Source organism: Chelon labrosus (assembly GCF_963514085.1).
Source record: "Chelon labrosus genome assembly, chromosome: 22".
In the NCBI taxonomy this organism is placed as follows: Eukaryota; Metazoa; Chordata; class Actinopteri; order Mugiliformes; family Mugilidae; genus Chelon; species Chelon labrosus.
In genome coordinates, this window is record NC_140355.1 from 4,036,130 (window position 1) to 4,055,857 (window position 19,728).

Below are 19,728 nucleotides of genomic sequence, written 5' to 3' on the forward strand. Positions count from 1 at the left end.
AACCTGGAAGCCAGACTGTACTTCCACTGTTGTTGCAGAAAGTTGGTCTAGAGTTGCTCCGCTGGGAACAGGTTATGCTCCACTGGGCCAATAAATTGTTTATCCAGTGATGGACAGAAGACTAACAGCAATGAAGTCCTACATGACATCTGAGCGCCATGGAGTTGAATTTGTGTTCCAACTTTAATGGCTCTGATTGGACTATCCACATGTGTGCAAAATGAAATCTAAAGTGACATAACTTTTTTCTACAAATGGTAGAGGTTGTAACAAGCCTCCAAATAAGTCTACAATTTAAATGAGTAATGATACTTAAGTGAAGTATATACTGTCTCTGAAGAACAAATCAGTGGCAAATACAATATCTTTTATTTAAACTTCATGTAGTTATTAACACAACCATCACATATTCTTCATGAAAAAACAGTTGTACCTGAGGAACACGATGCAGAAGCAGACCGTCCTCACCAGTGGTTAAATGGTTCAAAATAACCTCAACAGTCCCTTCCTGTCCTAGGTGCGCGTCCAGGCTCGGACTGACTCAACACGGAGCTATGAGTCACACTCCAGCAGCACCATCAGCAGCGACGCAGTGGGCGGACACAAGCCGCTTCCTCCACCTGTGGCCCTGAAGCCCGCCGTCACCCGTCTGAACCAGTCCCCGGAGGAGCAGAGCCCGAGGAAGGAGGAGGACGACCCCGCCAACAAATCCTTCCTGGGCAAGGTTGGGATCTTTTATTGACTTTGAGAGCTACAAATGAGCTAAATCATGCAGCATATTCTGCCATGTTACATATCTAATGTTTTTTTCTGGCTCATCCTGCATTTAGATTTCATTTCTTTTAAGTTTAGAAGCTTCAGCTCTGTTATTAAATCATTTCTAAGTAATTTTGATTCCCTTCTCTTCCTTTCTTACTTTCACTGCGTCTAATATGAAATAGAAAATGGGTGGCCAGGTAATGGAAAACATTCACCTTGTACGTGTGCAGCCATCATTTTAAATCCATACCAGCTCGTTGTCCTTCATAGATGTGCTCATTAAATCATCCCTAAATGTTTCATTTAACAGCCACTTTCACTACAACCATGCCACGTGGATGCTCACTATCTATTCATGTTTTCCATCAATAATGGAGCAGTCATTAACATGAACTCATTTTCTCCCAGATTAAAGCCTTTGAGAAGATGGACCACCTGGCACGAGCTCAGAGGCTCCTGGAGCTGCAAGAGGCGGAGAATGCTCGAGTGAGTAATGTTGTTGTTGTTAATGTTGCTGCTATAGATGGAGACAGATGGAGGGAGCGGTGAAAAATATTTGGGAGGCTTACAGCATTCATTTTGTCCTCATCAAAGACAGCTTCAGGACAGGTGCAAGTGTGCATGACTTTAAAACAATACTGACACGTCCATATGTAAAACAGTCCTTGGTATAAATGAAAACTAGGGTTGTTAATGGATTAATGCAAATTCCTTTTAACACACTTATTTCTTAACATGTTGTGCTTAAACGTGCTTAAATTACATGTTAAAAAATGCTTCAGACTTATATACTAATATGAATAGGGTCTGGCTATGCAGGCTAGTGACGCTGTGGAAAGCAAGCAGAATGTAAAGTGCAGTTGTATTAAGTAATATTGCCCAGCAGAGGGCAGTAATAAAAGTAAAACAATAGAGCCACTGCAGTCTCTTCCCCTTTTGCTGTCTGTCTGCTACCATTCTCCAAATCATCTTGGCTGCAGGAAACAACAACCTCTGAACTAGCCACAACATTTGCTGTCTCACTGCGTCCTCATTCTAGCGATATCTCGTAGACACCTTGAGGGTTTCAGTCAGCTTAGACTCCAGGGTGGACTGATTAGACTTTGGTGTTCAAGGACATCTCAAAACAGGTTTTTGACAACTCAGCAAATTATTCTCTAATTATGACAGCCTTTCACAGAAAAGCTGAAAAAAATACATACAAATGATGATAAAAACGATTTCACCTACACAGTGATGTCATTATGTTCTGCAAAAACCCTTATATGTTAAAAAGACTCTAATATTTTCATTTGACAGAGAAGCTTCTTGAAGTGAGTTCACTATTTGCATGTAGAGCACCAATATTAAAAGCTGGATCATATTGTTTGGCTTTACTGTTTTTCTGGTGGTTTCTTTTTAGTGTCTGTGCTCACCAAAGTTTCCACCAGAACAAGTTTCTTCCAGCACTACTTTACATGGACACCATCACTGCACCCTGGGCTTGTGATTGGTTTAAAGTACTAAGAAGCCAGAGGGTTTTTTTTTTTTCCACTAATACCAGAATGATGAGGAGTGTGGTTAGGTCATTCTCCTCCTGGCGCTGAGCTGTTTGCCAGACTAGCCTCTTCTAGAGCTGTCCCCTGTGGCTCATTGGTTGGTGTTGACTTAATTCATTTTTCAACCACATCACTGTGCACAGAGCAATGCAAGAGCAGCGGCATGGCAGACAGGAAACTCTGAAAACCCACTTCAGATTCCTTCTCCAGTTCTGTTTCTCTGTGTGGAGCTTTAAAACTAGACGGCTGAAGCTAGACGTTAGCTGAGCTTTGGAATATTCATCAACAGAGTGAGGACTTGTTCTTTAGGACCACTCTGGAGGGAAGGAAGACTTCCAGCAGCCCTTAACTTATATAATCTGCACGCCGTAATGAACGGTGTTTAAGGTGGACTTGAAAATGTGAAGGGAAAAAAATGTCACCTTGAAGTAAACAGAGATGGAGTAAGCTGCCAAAACACGTCTACCTTCTCAGAGCCAGGATCTCGTTGTGTGCTTGTCTCTGTATTAGTTGTTCTGACATATCTGGGTCTTCTCCTTTGTCTGCGCAGTTGGAAATTGCCCAGAAGCATCCAGACATCTACGCCGTCCCAGTGAAACTGCCAAAGCCCAACCTCAACCGTCCTCAGCCAATAGGGTGAGAGCGTCGGTCTCATCCGACATCATGCGCAATAATTCATAATAATGTTGATTTACTGTTTATTAAAGGCTTTTTTTTAAACGTTCTGTTTGTGTGATCAGCTCAAGCTCCCACCCGGAGCCCCAGACTCCGTCCAGGCCGCCCTACTCTGAGACGAGAGGACACGAGGACGACGAGGCCGAGTACCGCAGACAGCTGGCCGACCAAACCAAGAGAGGGTACTACAACCCTCAGAAGTACAAAGACACCGAGCTGTAGGCAAAGGAAGCGCGGAAGTGACGTCATCACTCTCATTACAAGTGGACACTAGACGCCTGTTGCCATGGTAACAGCTTTTGCAGCTTTACCTTAACTCTGAGAACTCTTTTATTTGTAGCTGGACTCCTGCTAAGACGTCAGACACTTATCAAACCGTGGTTTCACTACATGTTGTACAGGAAGCTCACACGGATCCAGGCGACACACGGCATCCCTTAAAAAGTGTGCTTTACCTTCACCGCTGTCCTAATGTGTATATCTTTTGTCTGTGAGTGAGGTTTTATTTTTTTCTCCATTACACATAGCCCTGGTTTGTGCCTGACATATATCAACCGTCACAGTCAATCAGCAATCTTTCTGAAAGATAAATACCCCACGGTCTTTGAATGTAGCACTTCCATCACAAAGACTTCTCTAGCCATTTGGAAAAAAGGTCATTTCTGATTCCTGGCCAGGTAGTCGGGGATTTCATTTCTCATCTTGAGTAAAAATGTAAAGAATGAAAACTGACTAGCTACCATCTACAACCAGCCTCGGCTCCAAAATATTTCAGTGTTTGTTCAAAGATAACTGGGTGTTTACTTTTCTGAAGCTTACCTCTGTTATGAGAATGTCATGTTTAATACATGAGAGGCAGAAACTGGAGCAAGCTACCATCACGCTGCAGCCAAACCACTGACATGATACTGCACACTCTGCACAGCATCTGCGCTGTTTGACTTTTTAGCATGTTTGAGATGCACACACCAGCGTGTGTCCCCTGCACTGTGTTAGCAGCTGCTCTGAGGTCATTTGCTGATCGCCCTCTTCTGATCATCTCTCACCTGCCAAGGCTTCTCTTATTATCGTACGCCTCTACGTTCCAGCCTGGACACCTGTGTCCACAGTACACTGTGTTAAGACGCGTGCGTCCTGTGAGGCAGCGTGTTTTCAAGTGCCTTGTAGCTCTGATGTCACCTTTGGAAATAAAGACTGACTGTGTAGACAGGACGAGCCTCTTAATTCCATGAAGATCAGAAGCTGGGTGCAAAAAATAAATAAAAATGGAAGCAAGTGCTGTTTTTGTGGAATATACCAAACAAGAGTCGGTGAAAACTGTTTTCAATTTAGCCAAAACGCTTCTGTCTAAATGAAGAAAACTCATTGTGGATTTAAATTGTAACCATTCTTCCTATTGTGTTACTGTTCAGCACAGAAGAGCAACGAATTCACTGAAAATAAAATAAAGCAGATGATTAGAATCGACACCTTTACATTTGAGTTAAAAAAACGTCAAAATATGGAAATCATAGTTACAGAACCATGTCCCTCCTGTGTCTTTGGTGACTCCCCTGCACTTCCATTGGGGAGAGGTTGCACAGCCGTCTGTTGAGCATTTCTGTATTAATGTCAGCCGCAGGTTTCACTGAAAGTACATCATGAACTGGGCGTTCAGGGTCAAGTGTGAAGGCTTCTTCAGGTTTGACATGGGCTTAAATAATGCGGCGGCGCAGTGTGTTTGTCTTTCTTAGCTGCTTGTAACCAGAGACAATCACGTTTATATTGCTTCTGTTTTTATATTGAACACACGCCCGACTCGGTCTCGTCTTTGTATACGGAGTTTTGGGAATGTGGTGACAATCATGTTGGTTTCAGTCTCTTCTAAATAGCTGTAAGTTGCTCTTTTTTCTTTTTTTTTTTTAGTCTGTGATCTCCTGAGTGTTACACAAGACTCTTGGTTTGTTCTAATAAATAAATCTCTTTTTTACACCGTGTCTTTGTCAAAGTGTCAAGTTCCACTTTTGTTCTTTGGAAAGGGAAGAATTAAGGGGCGCGTTTCAACCAATAGAGAAAAACTAGAAATACCTGTAGGTGCAACTGGATAGTCCTATAACCGCTTACAGCCTGTTTGTTGGAAACTAATTCAACTCCACGGTACTCAGATGGCGTTACTGTTACTATGCTGTCCATCACTACATAAAGCCCACCCAAATGATTTGATTGGCTCTGCAGATATTTGCTGGAGCATCAACAGTTCTCAGCAAAGTGACTCCAGACCATCTTTCCCCCACAAAATAAAAATCTGGAAAGATATTAGTCATCCTTTCCACTTCCTGTTAAACAAAACAAACCACAATTTACCAGCCGGTGCTTTTTTTCCTTCGTTTATTCAGCAGAATTGTACATGCATTCCCCCTTTAACATGACCACTTTTAAACTTCCTTATCGCTCGGGTCGCCCTGATCATTTATAGGTCCAACATCAGTACATTCAGAAATTACAGCTACTCAACCAAAGCTAATAGTGACTCTGTTCGCCACCTAAATATGCACAATAAAATCCACGATTTGTCTTTGGTAGAACATAAAACGTCACATTAACACTCGGCCCGGTGAGATAATCTGCCTTCTGCTGTCGTACTGTAGATGTACATGTCTACAGGACAGTCAACTGTACAGATTAAGGCAAGTGATAGCAAACAGGAAACGGAGAGGGGACGGGGGAGGGTTTAAAACAACTGAAAGCTGGACGGACAGTAGTAAAGACAGGGGGTAATGTGGTGAAAGGAGTGTGTGTGGTGTGTGTGTTCAGATGTAGACAGGTTGCTCCTGTGCTGTCAGCAGACGGTACATGGCTGCAGGCATCGTCTTCATGTGGATCTGGAGCAGAAAGAAACAAAGAGTGGTTTGAAAAAGCAAATTAAACTCTTCCCATATGCATTTTTTTCATGCATGAATTATTTGTCTTTTTTTGTTCCTTGTAAATTATGAAAACAGTTAGATCTCATTAGATATTTAGGTCAGTGAAATGATGTGCTGGGGAGCAGGAAAAGGAGCAGACCTTTAGATTTTTCTATGTAGTCTAGTAATGGAAAGGAAAAGTGATGATGAAGAGGGATAATTACATTTGTAAAGGCATCACTAATTCATTCCTAAATGCCCTTAACTTGTTTCTTAAAACATTTCCTACATATATTCCATATTATAGGTCATCCAGGCATTCATTAACAGTAGCTTAACACTGTTATTAACTGGCAAAAGCAATATTTGAGCAGAAGAGGAACAGTTCTGATGGAGTTGGTGCAGGTTTTGACACTCATTTAAATGAAAAGACCAAAAAACATGGAGGAAGCCCAAATGAGTGTTTTTGGCATATATCCAGATGAGTTTCAGAAAGTCTGGACGGAAAACATGCAAACTAGATTCAAAGCACATCTGAAGGCGTCTGAAATAATGATAGTTTTGTATACATTCATCCCAGTCTGGATGCTTAAACTGGAATTCCAAGTGTCTGCCGGCCTCAGCCCAGAGTGACGGTAGTGGTTATTGCAGCGCGCTATGGAGGACAACATGGAGAACAACAACACTACACTAAATTGCCTGCTGGCACTTTGGGGGAGGATTCTGCACAGGAAAAGCTGAGAGGAACCGACTGGAACCAGATCATTTAAAGCAGAGTCACCAGCGTGGCTACATAGATACTGACAACTATGTTGTTACCACAGCAACCGATGCAGATAGGTTAGCGATGAGTGGAGAGATAACAGCATGGAAAGTCTGAGCTAAAGATCTGGTTTGCGATACAAACCTGATTTGCCTGCAGTCTGGACTAACGACTACTAAAATATCCTGAAACATTCATAGAGCTGCTGAGCTCAGTAACTCCTACCTCTCCCATGGCATTAGACAGGATCTGAACGATCTTCTCGTGAGGGGTCGCCACCACGCTCTGGCCGTTGATCTCGATGATGCGGTGGCCGACGCGAACGCCTCCTCTCTCAGCGATGCCTCCCCTCATCAGGCTGCAGATCTGCACACAAAAACACAGTCCACTTAGCCTGCAGCACAGAGGAGAACCTGTAACTCTGAACACTGAAACAAGTGCTGCTCCGTGTTTGTTGCTAAGAAACTGAAGCTGGTTTGTGGATGGGTAAATGTGCACTTAGAGCGTCGTTAACGAAATAAAAGCTCTTCTTGTGTCTTTGAGAACAAGGCAAAATACTAGCACACAGCAACAACAATTCATCCAAAGCCTCTGGAGCTGCTGATGGCCTCAGATGAGCTCTGGTTTGTCATGTTGATCGTGGCCTCTTGGGGTATTTTTGGTAAGCTCCGAGTTAACGAGTTGTGACGTATTTGCTGACATTTTCAGAAACGTCTGTGAAGGTTCTCAGTCGTGACTAAGCTCCATAAGACCAGATACTTACTGTAACTATGTTAGATAAAGTATTGTAATACATAGTTTTCTTTTAAGCTTATAATGTGTCTGAGGAAGATGTTGACATTCCCAACAGCCTCCTCCTTCTCTTATGTCTTTGCATTACCCATATTCATTTACCTGGCTGTTAGGCTCAACTGCTTCTGCCAACAGTTGCCTAGCAGCACTCTTCTCGCGACCTAAGCTCAATTATTAGTCGCACGTCATTTCCACGCTTTGGCTAGAAATATAACTACGCACTGCGGTGACGCAGACCACCGTGGCTGTGAAAGTGATGGTTGGTCCACATTTATTAGCTTCAACTCCAACATGAGCAGATTACTTCCACCCAACCATTGTGTCCTGCGATCACTCCTGATACTCACAATGCCGTTCTGGACGCTGAAGCCCAGCTGGTATCTGAGGTCAGGCCTGCGAATGAGCACCATGGTGACGGGAGGACACCTGACTATGTTCATCTTGATCCTGGACTGAGACTTCAGACCCTGAAGAAAAACGAGTCGGGTTAGATATAGAGGTCAGAGAGGCAACAACACACAGACAACGGCAAATAGTTCAAACTGCCATGTGTCTGTGGAATAACACAACTAAGAGTAGGGCTTTCCATAAACACGTTATTCTGTCACAAAATTTCTTGAGTATGATAAAAAAGAAGCATTAACTTCTAAGTCTTTCTTGAAATCAGATTGTAATGATCAGTCAGTTATTAATATTCTGTCTGTTTTTTTAAATTAGAAAAAGGGCTTTTCGGTCAGTATAGTTCATTTCTTATATTACAAAGTGAACGGAGAGCAGCAGCGTACCTTGATGATGCTCTGGCAGGTGCTGAGAGGTAAACCCACCAGACTCGTCCCATTTATGGTCATGATCTGATCTCCGATGTTGAGTCGGCCAGACTTCTCCGCGGGGCCACCGTGCATCATGCTGGCGATGATGACGGTGGGGAGGATGGACCCCCAGCCCGATTCTACTATCACCACACCCAGGATCTCTCCTTTTTGCTTCTCAATGTAAACCTGCAGGGAAACACCGGCTTTATTTCTAGAGCTTTAAACAAAATGACAGGATGGACGCTTCAGAAAAAGAACCATTTGACGACGTCCCTAAGCTGTTTATACCTATCAACTGTTCAGATCAATACAGTTACGTCGTGCCCTACTAGTGAACTACCACAGTCATCCAAACAGCCTGAAACAGCAGCGCTGCACGTACTTTAGGCATGGCGCGGCCATCCGCACCATCCTGTAAAATGTGAGATGACAGGAGGCGTTCAGAGCTGGGAGAGCAGGGAGGAGGTTCTGAGGTCAAGCCGGGCTGTGTGTCTCAGATTCACCTTCATACTGAGGTTAGGATGGTTTTCTTTTTTATAAACCAAATTAAATTTTTTTAGGATAACTGTCACACAGCTGTGACTGCAAAAACAGCTGCTCATTCAAAGCGCTGGAGGCAAACTGACAGAAAAAAAAAAAATGAATAATGACTCCGTCTGAACTGCAACGTTGTGTTGTTGTTCATGTGAAGAAAAGTTTCAAACATCACAAAGAAAAATGAAGATCTATCAATGTGCAAAGTGGAGTTTTTTATTTTATTAAATTTTTGTCTCCCCTTTATTTGATCCTGTGTCGTAATGGAAGCCTCCTGTGACTGTGCTGCCACCTGCTGGCTGACTCACATCTCTGCAGTTCTCTGACTTGGAGAAGTGGATGAGGTCGTCGTTGTACATGTCTTGAGTGTTGAGCAGGTCGCTGTACTCTCTCTGGCTCAGATCCTCTGGGTCGATGCCGTTGGCCCTGAGGAACTCCTGGTAGGCAACGCTGAAGGACTGCCCGATGGACTGAGCTATCAGCTGGGCCTGATGGAGAGAGGATCAGCGTGTGAGCCACAAACTGAACAGATCCCTACTGTAAAAGGTTCAATCACACCCTAAAACCAGCTCCTAAAAGAGTAAAAGGAATGGCTTCTATTCACTCCATCTTAACCCAAATAAACTTCCAAACAGTTTGGGATTTATGTGCTAAAAAGTAAACACTTCTGAAGATCTTTTAAACCCACACAGACTTTAATTTAATACTTAAAGTGTCAGAGCATGATGGAAAACTAGAGGGACATCTTAAGGATTACATTCATATGTTTCAGTTCTTCCTAACAGTATATAACAATTATTGTCATAGATGATGTTTTTAAAGTAAAGGTAATGAAGTTAACTAGTCAACTAAGGTTCAGGAGCAGGGTCACATCTCAGCCACTCCCCTCATTGCTGTCAAGCCTACTCATGCCCCGTGAACTCTGTCAGCATCCTTCCTTTGCTGTCTTCTCATCCATTCATCCTCCTAAGATTCAACTACCCTCACCCAATCCCTCTCAACATCCATTCATCATCCTCCCCACGTCCCCCTCATCCCTCCATCCTCCTTCCCCACCCTATCCCAATTCCTCTCCATATCCATTCATCCTCTATTTCCTCCTTCTCCTTTTCTCTTCTTTTCAGGCACCATCTGGGTCCTGTCATTTCTTCAGTCAGTCCCTGCCTGAGACGGAAGCCTCACACTCCTTCACTCTGGCCACTAATGCCAAAAAGCCTGGACAAGCCTGACGAGACAACCTCCCCGTCCGTCATTCATCCCTCCTCTGGATCTCTCTCCATTAAACTTGTCAGCTGTCATTGCTGCAGTGTTGTTCCTGCTATTAACGTTACTCATGGAAACTAAATCCAGTGAATTACAGCAACAGTAACTCACATCCTCGGACTCGAAGACGTGGCAGATCATCCTGTACAGCCGCCTGTCGTCTTGGGTCATGGTGGTTTGCTCAGCCGTGTGGTCCAGGTTCTCCTGCGCGCTGCGGGACCGGACCATCTTCCCCCGGGCCATCAGAACGACCATGTTACCGATGTCGGCTATGTAGGAGATCGTCCTCAGTGGCAGGTCCATTAAAGACTCCTGGTGGACAAAAATGTAAACAACAAAGGGAGAATTTAGAGAGTGACTCATTTTTTTTTTACTTGATTTATTTGAAAATCATGATATTATTTTTTCTACCTGAGTGTCTGCATTGAGGACTTTGATCCTCTGTGTGGACATGAACAGATCAACCTCGGCAGTGGATGGACCCTCGCTGTCCGGGCTCTGCTCAAGAAGAGAAGATGTGAACAGAATAAGCAACAGGTCGATGATGAGGAGGAAAGCTGATGTGATGTCATGACAGGCATCAAATCTTGACTGATCAGACTAATAAAAGCACACACTCACGTCACATCTAATCTGTAATATGCGATAAACAAAATGTAAGAATCTGAAGCTGAATGTTGAGCTGTGTGCTGCTGTTTCTGCACAGACAATCATCTTTTACATGAAACACTGCAGACACAAAGAAACCGACCGAGCAAACTCACCTTCTTCCTGTTCTTCGCCTGCTTCTGAGCCGCCTGCAGTGACCAGAAAACACAACACACACTCAGAAAAAAAGGATAAACAACACCACAGTTTGAGAAAAAAAGGCTTTTCCGGTGAAAAGACAAAAAGCCAAACTCCTCATCCACTGTAGACTGTCTCCATTCCAAATGCCAAATTAAAGGACAAAAGAACCTTAAAGGTGTGTGTTGTCTATGTGCGTGTGTGTGGGAGGACAGTGATGTTACTGTCTATCACATCTGACAACAGAAGGCCGCCAGAGGCCTTGGCAGGGAACATTATCAAAAGAGTTCTCTGCATCAATGTGACACAAATGACCCCAAAGAAAGAAAAGCGACCTCATGTGTGGCCGGCACACGCCTCGTCGCGTCTTTGTGTTTCCAGTTGTTGGCTTGTGTCACCACTTGCTCTTTAAAGCCCGTGTGTGTTATTTCAAAGTTCAGAATCAAACACCGTCTGCACCCCTTTGGCCGTAAGACGGTGATTAAAGGGGATTTCATGTGTGACATCAAAAGGATCTTGACTTCTACATAGAGTCATGTGTGAAAAAACAGGTAATAACAACAATGGCTGTATGGTTATTTTTTGATTGCATCCTCTTGGCTTGTCCTCACATGTGGCAACAGTTCTCTAACATTTTACACTAAATACACTAAATAATTAATCACTTAATCTAGACAATAATCTGCAGATTGACCTCTAGAACACGAGCGCCCTGGTGATGGGGGGCAGCTGGTCACATGGTGAGCTTATCTAAACAGGCCTCAACTAAAACCTCTGTAAAATCTCTCCATTCACTTCATTAGCATCAGTCTTGGTACAAGTAATGTTGCTGTAATCTATCTTCATTTACTCTGACCCAATAGTAGGATTCTTCTCGACGTTAGCTTTATTATGAGACAAAAATGATATAAATAAACCTAAATTGTTTTGAGCATATCATTTTCTAGCAGGAGTCTGACAAGGTGGCCGAAGGTTTAAGAGACGGATCTACAGAAATGCATGTAGATGCCAGCCTCAGTCAGAAGCAGCAAATTATTCTTTTAGTAAAGTATTTAAAAAGTCAGTTGAAGTGTTAAGAAATGAAATCTTTCACATAATATATTTGATTTCTGTAAGCCTTCTGATCAGACAATGTACCATTCAACCACTAAAAATGATGACTCTGAAGTTAATCAATGGTGTGATTAGCGATTAAAAGTATAACCCATAAGCATTAGATATTTCTGACTGTGGTAAAATGTTTTTTTAAATCACCTCCAGTGGCAGTCAGTGCATGGAGAAAACACATCTGTCTGTTCAGTGTCTCAGCAGCTCTGCAGGCTGTGCGTCACATCATCATGGCACGCTACGGTCTGACTCCTGACCTGTGGTGGATGTCAGCGTATATCTCTGAGCAGTCACATCACACTCTGTGTTTCACAGCTGGCAGACAACTCGTATAATAATCAGCGCACATCTTCCTTTGCTGCTTGAGTCATCTACATTTTAGAGAATTTTGTGATTTGTTTTCTATCGCTCGACTGTATTGCAGTTTTGTGTCTGTATTTGTGACTTTGTGAGCTCTCTTTTGACATCCAAGATTACAGTTTAAATGTTTAATTTATTTATATTTAATGGGACTTGAAACTAATAATATTTTAGGTGTATATACAGTCTTTACTGTACTGGCAATTTATTTAGATAGACGCCGTTAGCGCTGACAGCTACAAGACTAATGTGTTTTTCTTTATACAACTATCCAATACAACTACAGTTAGCCTATTTACTATTATGATGTATAGCTGCAAAGCAAGCAAGAACATTTTTAAAAAGGATAAATGTGAGAAAATATAAATTCACTACACATATTTATATCCTTGTTCTTAAATTTGCAATTATGAAGAGTGTCAACACAGGAAGTCCCCTGGAAACAGCTAGCAGAGAACTACATGCTTTCTGTAAGAACTGAAATAAGGACGACACGCCTCTCCCGAATGGCTGCTCTGATTGGTCGGCACCAATGGCCAGAGCAGGCATTCTCCATATAGTATGTTTGAACAAAGAGCTGCAGCCGCCAGCGCTGCTTGTGAAGGAGATGTGCAGAGGGAAGAGGGGACATAAAACTCTGAGAAAGTGCGTCATTGGACAGTGCAGGATGAGTCATCAACATTTGGACATTGTTTTTCGTGAAATAACAATAATAAGTCTAAAATACCATTACAAATATCTCCAAAATGACTTATTGTTGTGTAGTGCAAGACATCTACAATATAATCACTTAAAATATCTAATTTGATTTCACGGTGTCTTAAAAAAGGAAAGATTTCTTTCTTTCCCAGGTTTCATGGTGGTGAGGAGGAGGTCAAGTGCTTTGGGTATTCCATCTGTTAAGTGACATCTGGAAGTTGCATCATGTAATATGTTCCTGATTGTCCACATTGTAAATCCAATCTCACTTTCTCTATAGACATGGTCCTATTGTATATTTGTTCATCCTAAAATAAGAAGGTTTTTCCCTGGACAGGTGCCGTATGGTCTAAAGATTGCTATGAAATTAAAATGTTAAGCCTTGTAAGTACTGGTATGCAAGGCTTAGACAAGCTATTCATCCAATACACTGCCACAAGAGCGTCTTCTAATTTTATTTTATCAACGTTGGCACAGATATCGTACTGACACACAGTTTTCAGTTCGGATTTGTTCATTTTCTACGGTAAGCCAACATAAAGGCATAAAACCACGGCTGATGCTGAGAAAACATTTACTGCACATGGTTGGCAATAAAATTTTATGAGTGGAAGTGAAGTGTAGTTACAGCTTCATGTTACCGTACACACAGAAGAATGATAATAAATCAATTCTTCATAGAGAGCTTTACAGATTTGTCCTAGTCACAAAAATGCAGGGGTATCACATCACCCTGAGTCAGTCAGCTTCTTAGAAAGAAACCTCCCTCTATGTCGTTTCCAATCTTAAAAATCAACTGGACTGTATCTCCCACTCATCATTACAGTCTCCAGCCTTCCTCTCTGTAGGTTTTCTCAGACCTTAACGGATGCGTTGTCCTGGAACTGTCAGTCAACCATCCAGAAGCAGAGCCGCTGACTTTCCTCTCTCGTCTCTGCACAGCGCTAACATCTTCCTGCTCGTCTGTCGTACTCAGATAGTTCTACGTTTGAATGCCACGCTGTCGATGTGTCACTCACTCACTCCCTGACACCACCTTTCCTGACTCAAACAACATTCACAAAGACTATTTCCTCTTATCTAATACAATATAAAAAGCAACAAACACCAGATACCATATATAAGTTGCATTCCTTCTAATTTACTCATAGTGATCGCTGTGAACAATGTCTTTAGACCTCGCGTGATGCATGTTTGACATCATACACTTTGACTCGAGAAGAAAGCAAGGCCTTTGGTCTCCAGGGCCCCACAGCCTTGTACAACAGTTTATATAACATCCAGCAGAGCTGAGCAGAAAAGCCTGTGTGACTCTGGATCAGAAGCAGTGATCTGTGAATGATGCGGTGTGTGCACAAACCCCGGGACTGTTCGCCCGCTGGCTGTGTCGCCTGCTCAGGGTTTCTGACTTTAAAAGACACAAAGTTGAAGTGAACCTCAGTTACATCACTGTGTTATAACATGTTAGAAAATACATCACCAAATGGAAGAGCTATCACTTTCATATCTGAGCTTGTTAATTATTAAAAATGCTAAAGTGTTATTAAAGAACTATTATCATAAATAGAAGCATTTAAAGGTGGTATATATTACAGTTTTTCAACAAATGAATTTAAGTTTTAAATCAACAGAATCTGTCTTTCATGTTTCAGCTCAAAATAATGAACAGATGGCTGATTTTTACCATGGCTGTATACTGCTGGTTTTAAACCTGTTCTTAATGAGCTATTTCAGAGTCTGCAGTTTTAAATCTGAATCAGTATCACCATGACATGAAAAAAAGTGGTATCTAGGCCATTATACAGAACCACAGTCCAATACACTACACCATTACTGTGCACAGATTCAACAACTGTCAGTGATAGTGATGACTGATAAGTGCCCTATTTGTGGAGGAATGAATGAAGCCACACACACTGCCTGGCCATAAAAAAAAAAAGTCGCCTGGATTTAACTAAGCATGGAGGTACGACCTCTTATTGGATAATTATTGCATTGGTGATTATCTTTCAGCTGGCAACAAGTTATTTAACCCCAACTGATGCAATGAGCAACTTCTCATTTCTTAAACAACCCTGTTCCAGAGTGATGGGGGCATCAGGGTAAGAAGAGAGGCAGATGAAGTGATGCACCCATCATGCCTAGTGTCTACTGTACAAGCCTGTGGGGGCAGTGCTATGATCTGGGGTTGCTGCAGTTGCTCAGGTCTAAGTTCAGCAACATTATGTGCCCAAAGAATGAGGTCAGCTGACCACCTGAATATACTGAATGACCAGGTTATTCCATCAATGGATTTTTTCTTCCCTGATGGCACGGGCATATTGATACTGTTGATACTGGTGATACATTTTGTGTTCGGATATTCACCAGGATCCGAACACAAAATGAGGCCAAATAAGGTTTATAATTTCCTCTCACCCGTACTCTGCTCATCGCTTCTTGGGCCTGTTGCATGCGGGCGCTCTTTGTGGGCGTCCTCTCTGACAGCAGGTGAGTGCAGCCCAGGTAAGTCGCGGCAAAGATGATGCCGTCAATAAGGTCTTCAGGGTCACATGGTCCCGGGACTGCATGGACCACATGTACTTGTTAGGCTCACACACAAACACTACATATGTATATTAGGGAGTAAAGGTATGATCTAGTGAAACTAAACCCTCCATCTGACACAGTTAAAACAAATATTTGAAATATGGAGCCTGGAGCTGTGCGCAGAAAACACACAAACCAAAACAGAGTGTAATGCAGAGTGTTTAAATATTCATCTTAATCCCACAAGATACAAAGAGCAGACCTGGAGCTGAGAATAAAAGTATGATTATGGGAATTCACTCACCGTCAACAAATGTGGGAAAAGGGGGAAGAGATCTACGAATCTGGAAAGGCAAAAAAGAAAAACATGTTATTATTTCTGCTCACATACTGCAGGTCTCTCCTAACCCATTTAAATTCAGCAGGCTTCTTACTGCTGTCAGCCATTTAGCTCCTGGAAATCTAACACCTTGTATAAGATTCCTGCCTTTGCAAAATTTATTATATTCATACTTGAGTCTCGCTTTGACATACCTAAACTGCAGCCTTTTTAAAATCTCTCTAGACTAAAATGAGTTTCATGGGGCTGAGGCATTTTAGTTTAGCAATTACTTACCACCTATAGATTCTATTGCACTCCATGCTTTCTTTTGTACACTATCTCTCATTTATGGAGGATTTTCTTAGCAGAAACATTATCTGTATCTGAAAAATATAGTTTATATAAAATAAAACTTAAAACCTGAAAACACCACACGTCAAAGCCAATACATTGCTATGGACGCGGTTAAACTCACCTCCTGGGCAGACGGCTTCTGAGGAGGGGACTGTGGCTGAGCTTGTGTTCGAGGCTGTTGATTCGCTTGTTGGTGCTGATGTTGACACTGCTGATGCTGATTAGAAGGCGTGTGTGCGTGCGGTTGCGGTTGAGCGTACGCCTGCGACGGCCTTGCAATGTCCCTCTGCTGTAACTGGTGGCCTTGGTGGTGGTGATGGTTGTGTTGGGGCTGCTGTTGGTGATAATGTTGGGGATTAGGCGCTCTGGATGACTCAGCTCTAATGGGACTGACGGGATCCCGAACTGGAACTGAGGCATAGCGGGATGGAGACTCAGAAGCAGACTGAGAGGAGGAGTGAGGAGAAGACTGAGAGAAAGAAAAGGAGAAAATGAAAAAAGTGTTTAAAAAATTCTATATAAATACTTACTGAGATGCATTTACAGCTATTCTTACAGGCACTTTATTCGGATGATGCATGGATTCAGGACTTGGGCATGAATCCAAGTAAAATATAATGGTAATTCAATTATTGAAAGCTACACACCCAACTCATTAGTAAAGCAAATTAATAACTGAAAACAAAAAGGAAAATCAAGGGATAGCTCTTAACTAGAAAAATCAATAAATAGTCTAAATTTGACAGGTCTGATGATTTGTGCTAGGAGTCTAACAGTTGATATCATCTGATCTATTGTTGATCATCTCAGTCTCACAAAGAAAACTATTTTTCAAAATGTTGAACTATTCTTTTAACTCTTGCTTCATGCACATTGTTATTACAACAATTCACAGTGAAATAGTGCCAGCTTTTTTAACCCTGTAAATTTACTCTTGTCTGACTGAATGTACTCTGATTAAAAACCTATTCTTAACTGTGCAAATGTTTAGTTCAATTGTAATGACTATGAAGGATACACTGATCTACAGTTTAATCAGCAACCCTAGTAGAGACTCGGCTTTCTGTTCAGTTCCTATTTTATGTTTAGATGCCAACATGAGAACGCTGTGAACTGCTCAAAACAGGACTACAGGGACATAAACAATTGGTAAAAATCAATCTCAAATAATAAGTGAAAGCATACTAACATGTCCAGTTGTAGTTGGCAGTGGGTATGCATCCTCTGTGGGGCTCACCTCCTGTCTCATCACCCAAATCGGCTCGACAGGCTGATCGGGAGTGTATGGGGAGCGCACTGCCTTAGTTTTCACCCCCTCAATCGCCTCCTTGATGTCTTTAATCGCCATGCTGATAGCATCTCCTGAGCCTTTTGTACCTTCCTCCCCTGAGAAACCCATGGCATTTCGCTCATCATGGGCCTCTGAACTGGTCTGCCCTGACGACTGTGTCTTTGCTTGGGTCCCTGATTGTGTGGGTGCGTGTCTACGACTTTTGGGAACAGGGCTTTGATCGGCACTGTCCCCCTCACCGTCAGACTGACCATCATAGTGGTGCAGCCGGCAGCCAACAGAGCGGTCCGGTGGAGAGTGATGTGAACCGCGGTCTCTGCCTCTCCTTGGTACATAATGGGATCCCTCTGTGGGGGAGGAGGGAGGCCCTTTTTGTACATTCTCCTGTCTATGGCTGGAAAAGGACTCATGGTGGGACTCTAGCTGCGTCTTGTTAGGCTCAGTTCTCTGCCCAGATAGCCTGCGAGGTTCCTTTTGTAACTCAGGGTAAGATTTCTCAAGAGGCTCAGGAAAAGAGTTAGGGTGGGATTTTGGTTCTGAGTACGAATCGTAAACCGGCTCTGGGTAAGACTTTTGGTGGGACTCTGTATAAAAGTCTGCATAGGTTTTCGGATAAGAATCAGAGCAAGAAGTGGAGTGGGACAATGAGCATGACTCAGAGCAATCCTCATCCTCTTCTTCAGGTAGCAGGTCATTGTCAGGTAAAGGGCTCATACTCGTATCCTCACTGAAGTGATCCAACTGGGGGAAAGGTGGAACATCAGGGGAGGAAGGAGGGGTTGGTGACTGGAGTGGCGGCGGGCTGTGGAGAGGTCCGTCCATACTGAGCGATGCAGCACTCTCCGTGTCAGAACAAAGATCTGTGATTTCACTTCCCTGAGCTGCAGCATCCTCCTCCACAATGTCTGTAGCTTCTTCCTGATCCTCCTCCACCCTTTCGGCACGCTCATCTGCTTTGTCATCGTGACTGCAGATGGAGTGACCTGCGGTTGAGTCAGCCGCATCCACTTGTTCCTGTCCTCTGTCGTTCTCTTGCACTTTCTCCAATTCCTCTACACATTCTTCCTTATGCTCCTGAAGGTCCTCTTCAACATCATCAGGAGCAGGATGAAGTTGCAAATTATGGTTAACAGGGCCAGATGAGAGGTGGGTGGGGGTAACAACAGCAACAGGAGTTGGGTGAAGAGATCCCCGGTCCTGCGACTGGTCTGTCACTGGATCAATAGATGGGCATTGCTGCACCTGTACCTCTGCTGGAACTTCCCTGTCTTCCAAACCTGGTGAAGAGTCATGGATCTCTCTGAATGGTTGCCGTTGTCTGTGACTTCTCAGTCTGGGGTTAGGGTCACCATGACGGCGGTAGCGGGTGACAGCAGGGCGGGGATGTTGTATTGGACGAGACTCTGTGCCTTGACTTTCCCCTATGTCCGGTCTGGAAGGAACCACAGCTGGGACAGCACCAGGACTCTGAGCTTGACTTTGGCCCTGCCCTTTTCCTGACTGAGGACGGCGGCGGTGCCGAGGGGGACCACGGCCTGCAGGTGGGTGGTGATGGTGATGGTGATGGGGAGGGTGTTGATGATCATGGTGGTGATGATGGTGGGGATTCAGTTCCCCGTCGTGGTTGAGCATCTGACATGGCCTCCAGGATCGACGTACAGGTGCTTCGCCAGTGGTGCCATTGGGCTGCCTGCTTCTCTGAGGCACTGAGGCGGCTTTGTGCTCCTCGCCTGCTTCCCCAGTCGCCTCTCCCTGATGTTTGTGGCTCATGGCTGGGGTGTAATTTGACTCTGGTTTTCAGAACATGCTCCTCTCGTCTCCAAGGTAACCCAGCTCACAGCACAGCCTGGAAGAGACAGAGACAAGATATTAACAAGATATGCTAAGAAATAATCATCAGAAATAATACGTCAAAGGAAAGATATCATTACTGGATCTATTAACATATTGAAAGAGGTAATGAAAGCCTACAAGATTCATAGGCTTGCTTATTTTCTCTCTGATCGTATATTTATCCACTATGATAGTATGGTTGGTATTATATTCACCTTGCAAGGATTGTATATGAGCAGATGTTGCTTGTCCAATAGCGTCACAACTGTGTATAATGCAGTCATAAACCTTTATAAATGTGTAGCTGAGATCAAAATAAAGGCTGAATTGGAAAATGGGTGTGGTCTGGGTAATCACCAAGTACTCATTAGTCGACATATTGATGGGCAATGCGGTTGGTGTGATCTTCTATAGATGGTGTCTACTGTA

At 43.2% G+C, this 19,728-nt stretch overlaps 2 protein-coding genes across 4 annotated transcripts in view; one reads left to right on the top strand and one right to left on the bottom strand.

Moving 5' to 3' along the window:
• The window catches only part of tjp2a (tight junction protein 2a (zona occludens 2)), a 31,385-nt gene extending 26,437 nt beyond the window's left edge, over positions 1 to 4,948 (top strand). For all 3 annotated transcript variants that reach the window (XM_084572339.1, XM_084572338.1, XM_084572337.1), the window contains 4 exons: positions 518 to 724; positions 1,168 to 1,245; positions 2,848 to 2,933; positions 3,038 to 4,948. In XM_084572339.1, the coding sequence (XP_084428465.1) occupies positions 518 to 724; positions 1,168 to 1,245; positions 2,848 to 2,933; positions 3,038 to 3,194 (528 nt within the window). In that variant the 3' untranslated portion in view covers positions 3,195 to 4,948. The remainder of the gene's footprint in view (positions 1 to 517; positions 725 to 1,167; positions 1,246 to 2,847; positions 2,934 to 3,037) is intronic.
• A 394-nt stretch (positions 4,949 to 5,342) lies between these two features.
• LOC311507929 (uncharacterized protein) lies at positions 5,343 to 19,280 on the bottom strand. Its single transcript, XM_084572472.1, has 12 exons — positions 17,365 to 19,280; positions 16,297 to 16,644; positions 15,804 to 15,843; positions 15,389 to 15,534; positions 10,783 to 10,815; positions 10,430 to 10,516; positions 10,130 to 10,330; positions 9,064 to 9,243; positions 8,195 to 8,407; positions 7,757 to 7,876; positions 6,843 to 6,983; positions 5,343 to 5,833 (listed from the first exon to the last, which is right to left on the bottom strand). The coding sequence occupies exons 1-12, from the start codon at positions 19,234 to 19,236 to the stop codon at positions 5,762 to 5,764; spliced, it is 3,453 nt and encodes a 1,150-aa protein (XP_084428598.1). The 5' UTR covers positions 19,237 to 19,280; the 3' UTR covers positions 5,343 to 5,761.
• Positions 19,281 to 19,728: the final 448 nt, after the last annotated feature.

What these genes read in the sequence shown, in the direction of transcription:
- LOC311507929 (XM_084572472.1), bottom strand. Translation starts at nt 19,236, where the DNA reads ATGAGCCACAAACATCAGGGAGAGGCGACTGGGGAAGCAGGCGAGGAG. An exon ending in AAGCGATGAGCAGAGTACGG is followed by an intron (nt 10,816 to 15,388) that starts GTGAGAGGAAAT and finishes TGGTCACTGCAG; the next exon opens with GCGGCTCAGAAGCAGGCGAA. An exon ending in TGTCTAATGCCATGGGAGAG is followed by an intron (nt 5,834 to 6,842) that starts GTAGGAGTTACT and finishes TTTCTGCTCCAG; the next exon opens with ATCCACATGAAGACGATGCC.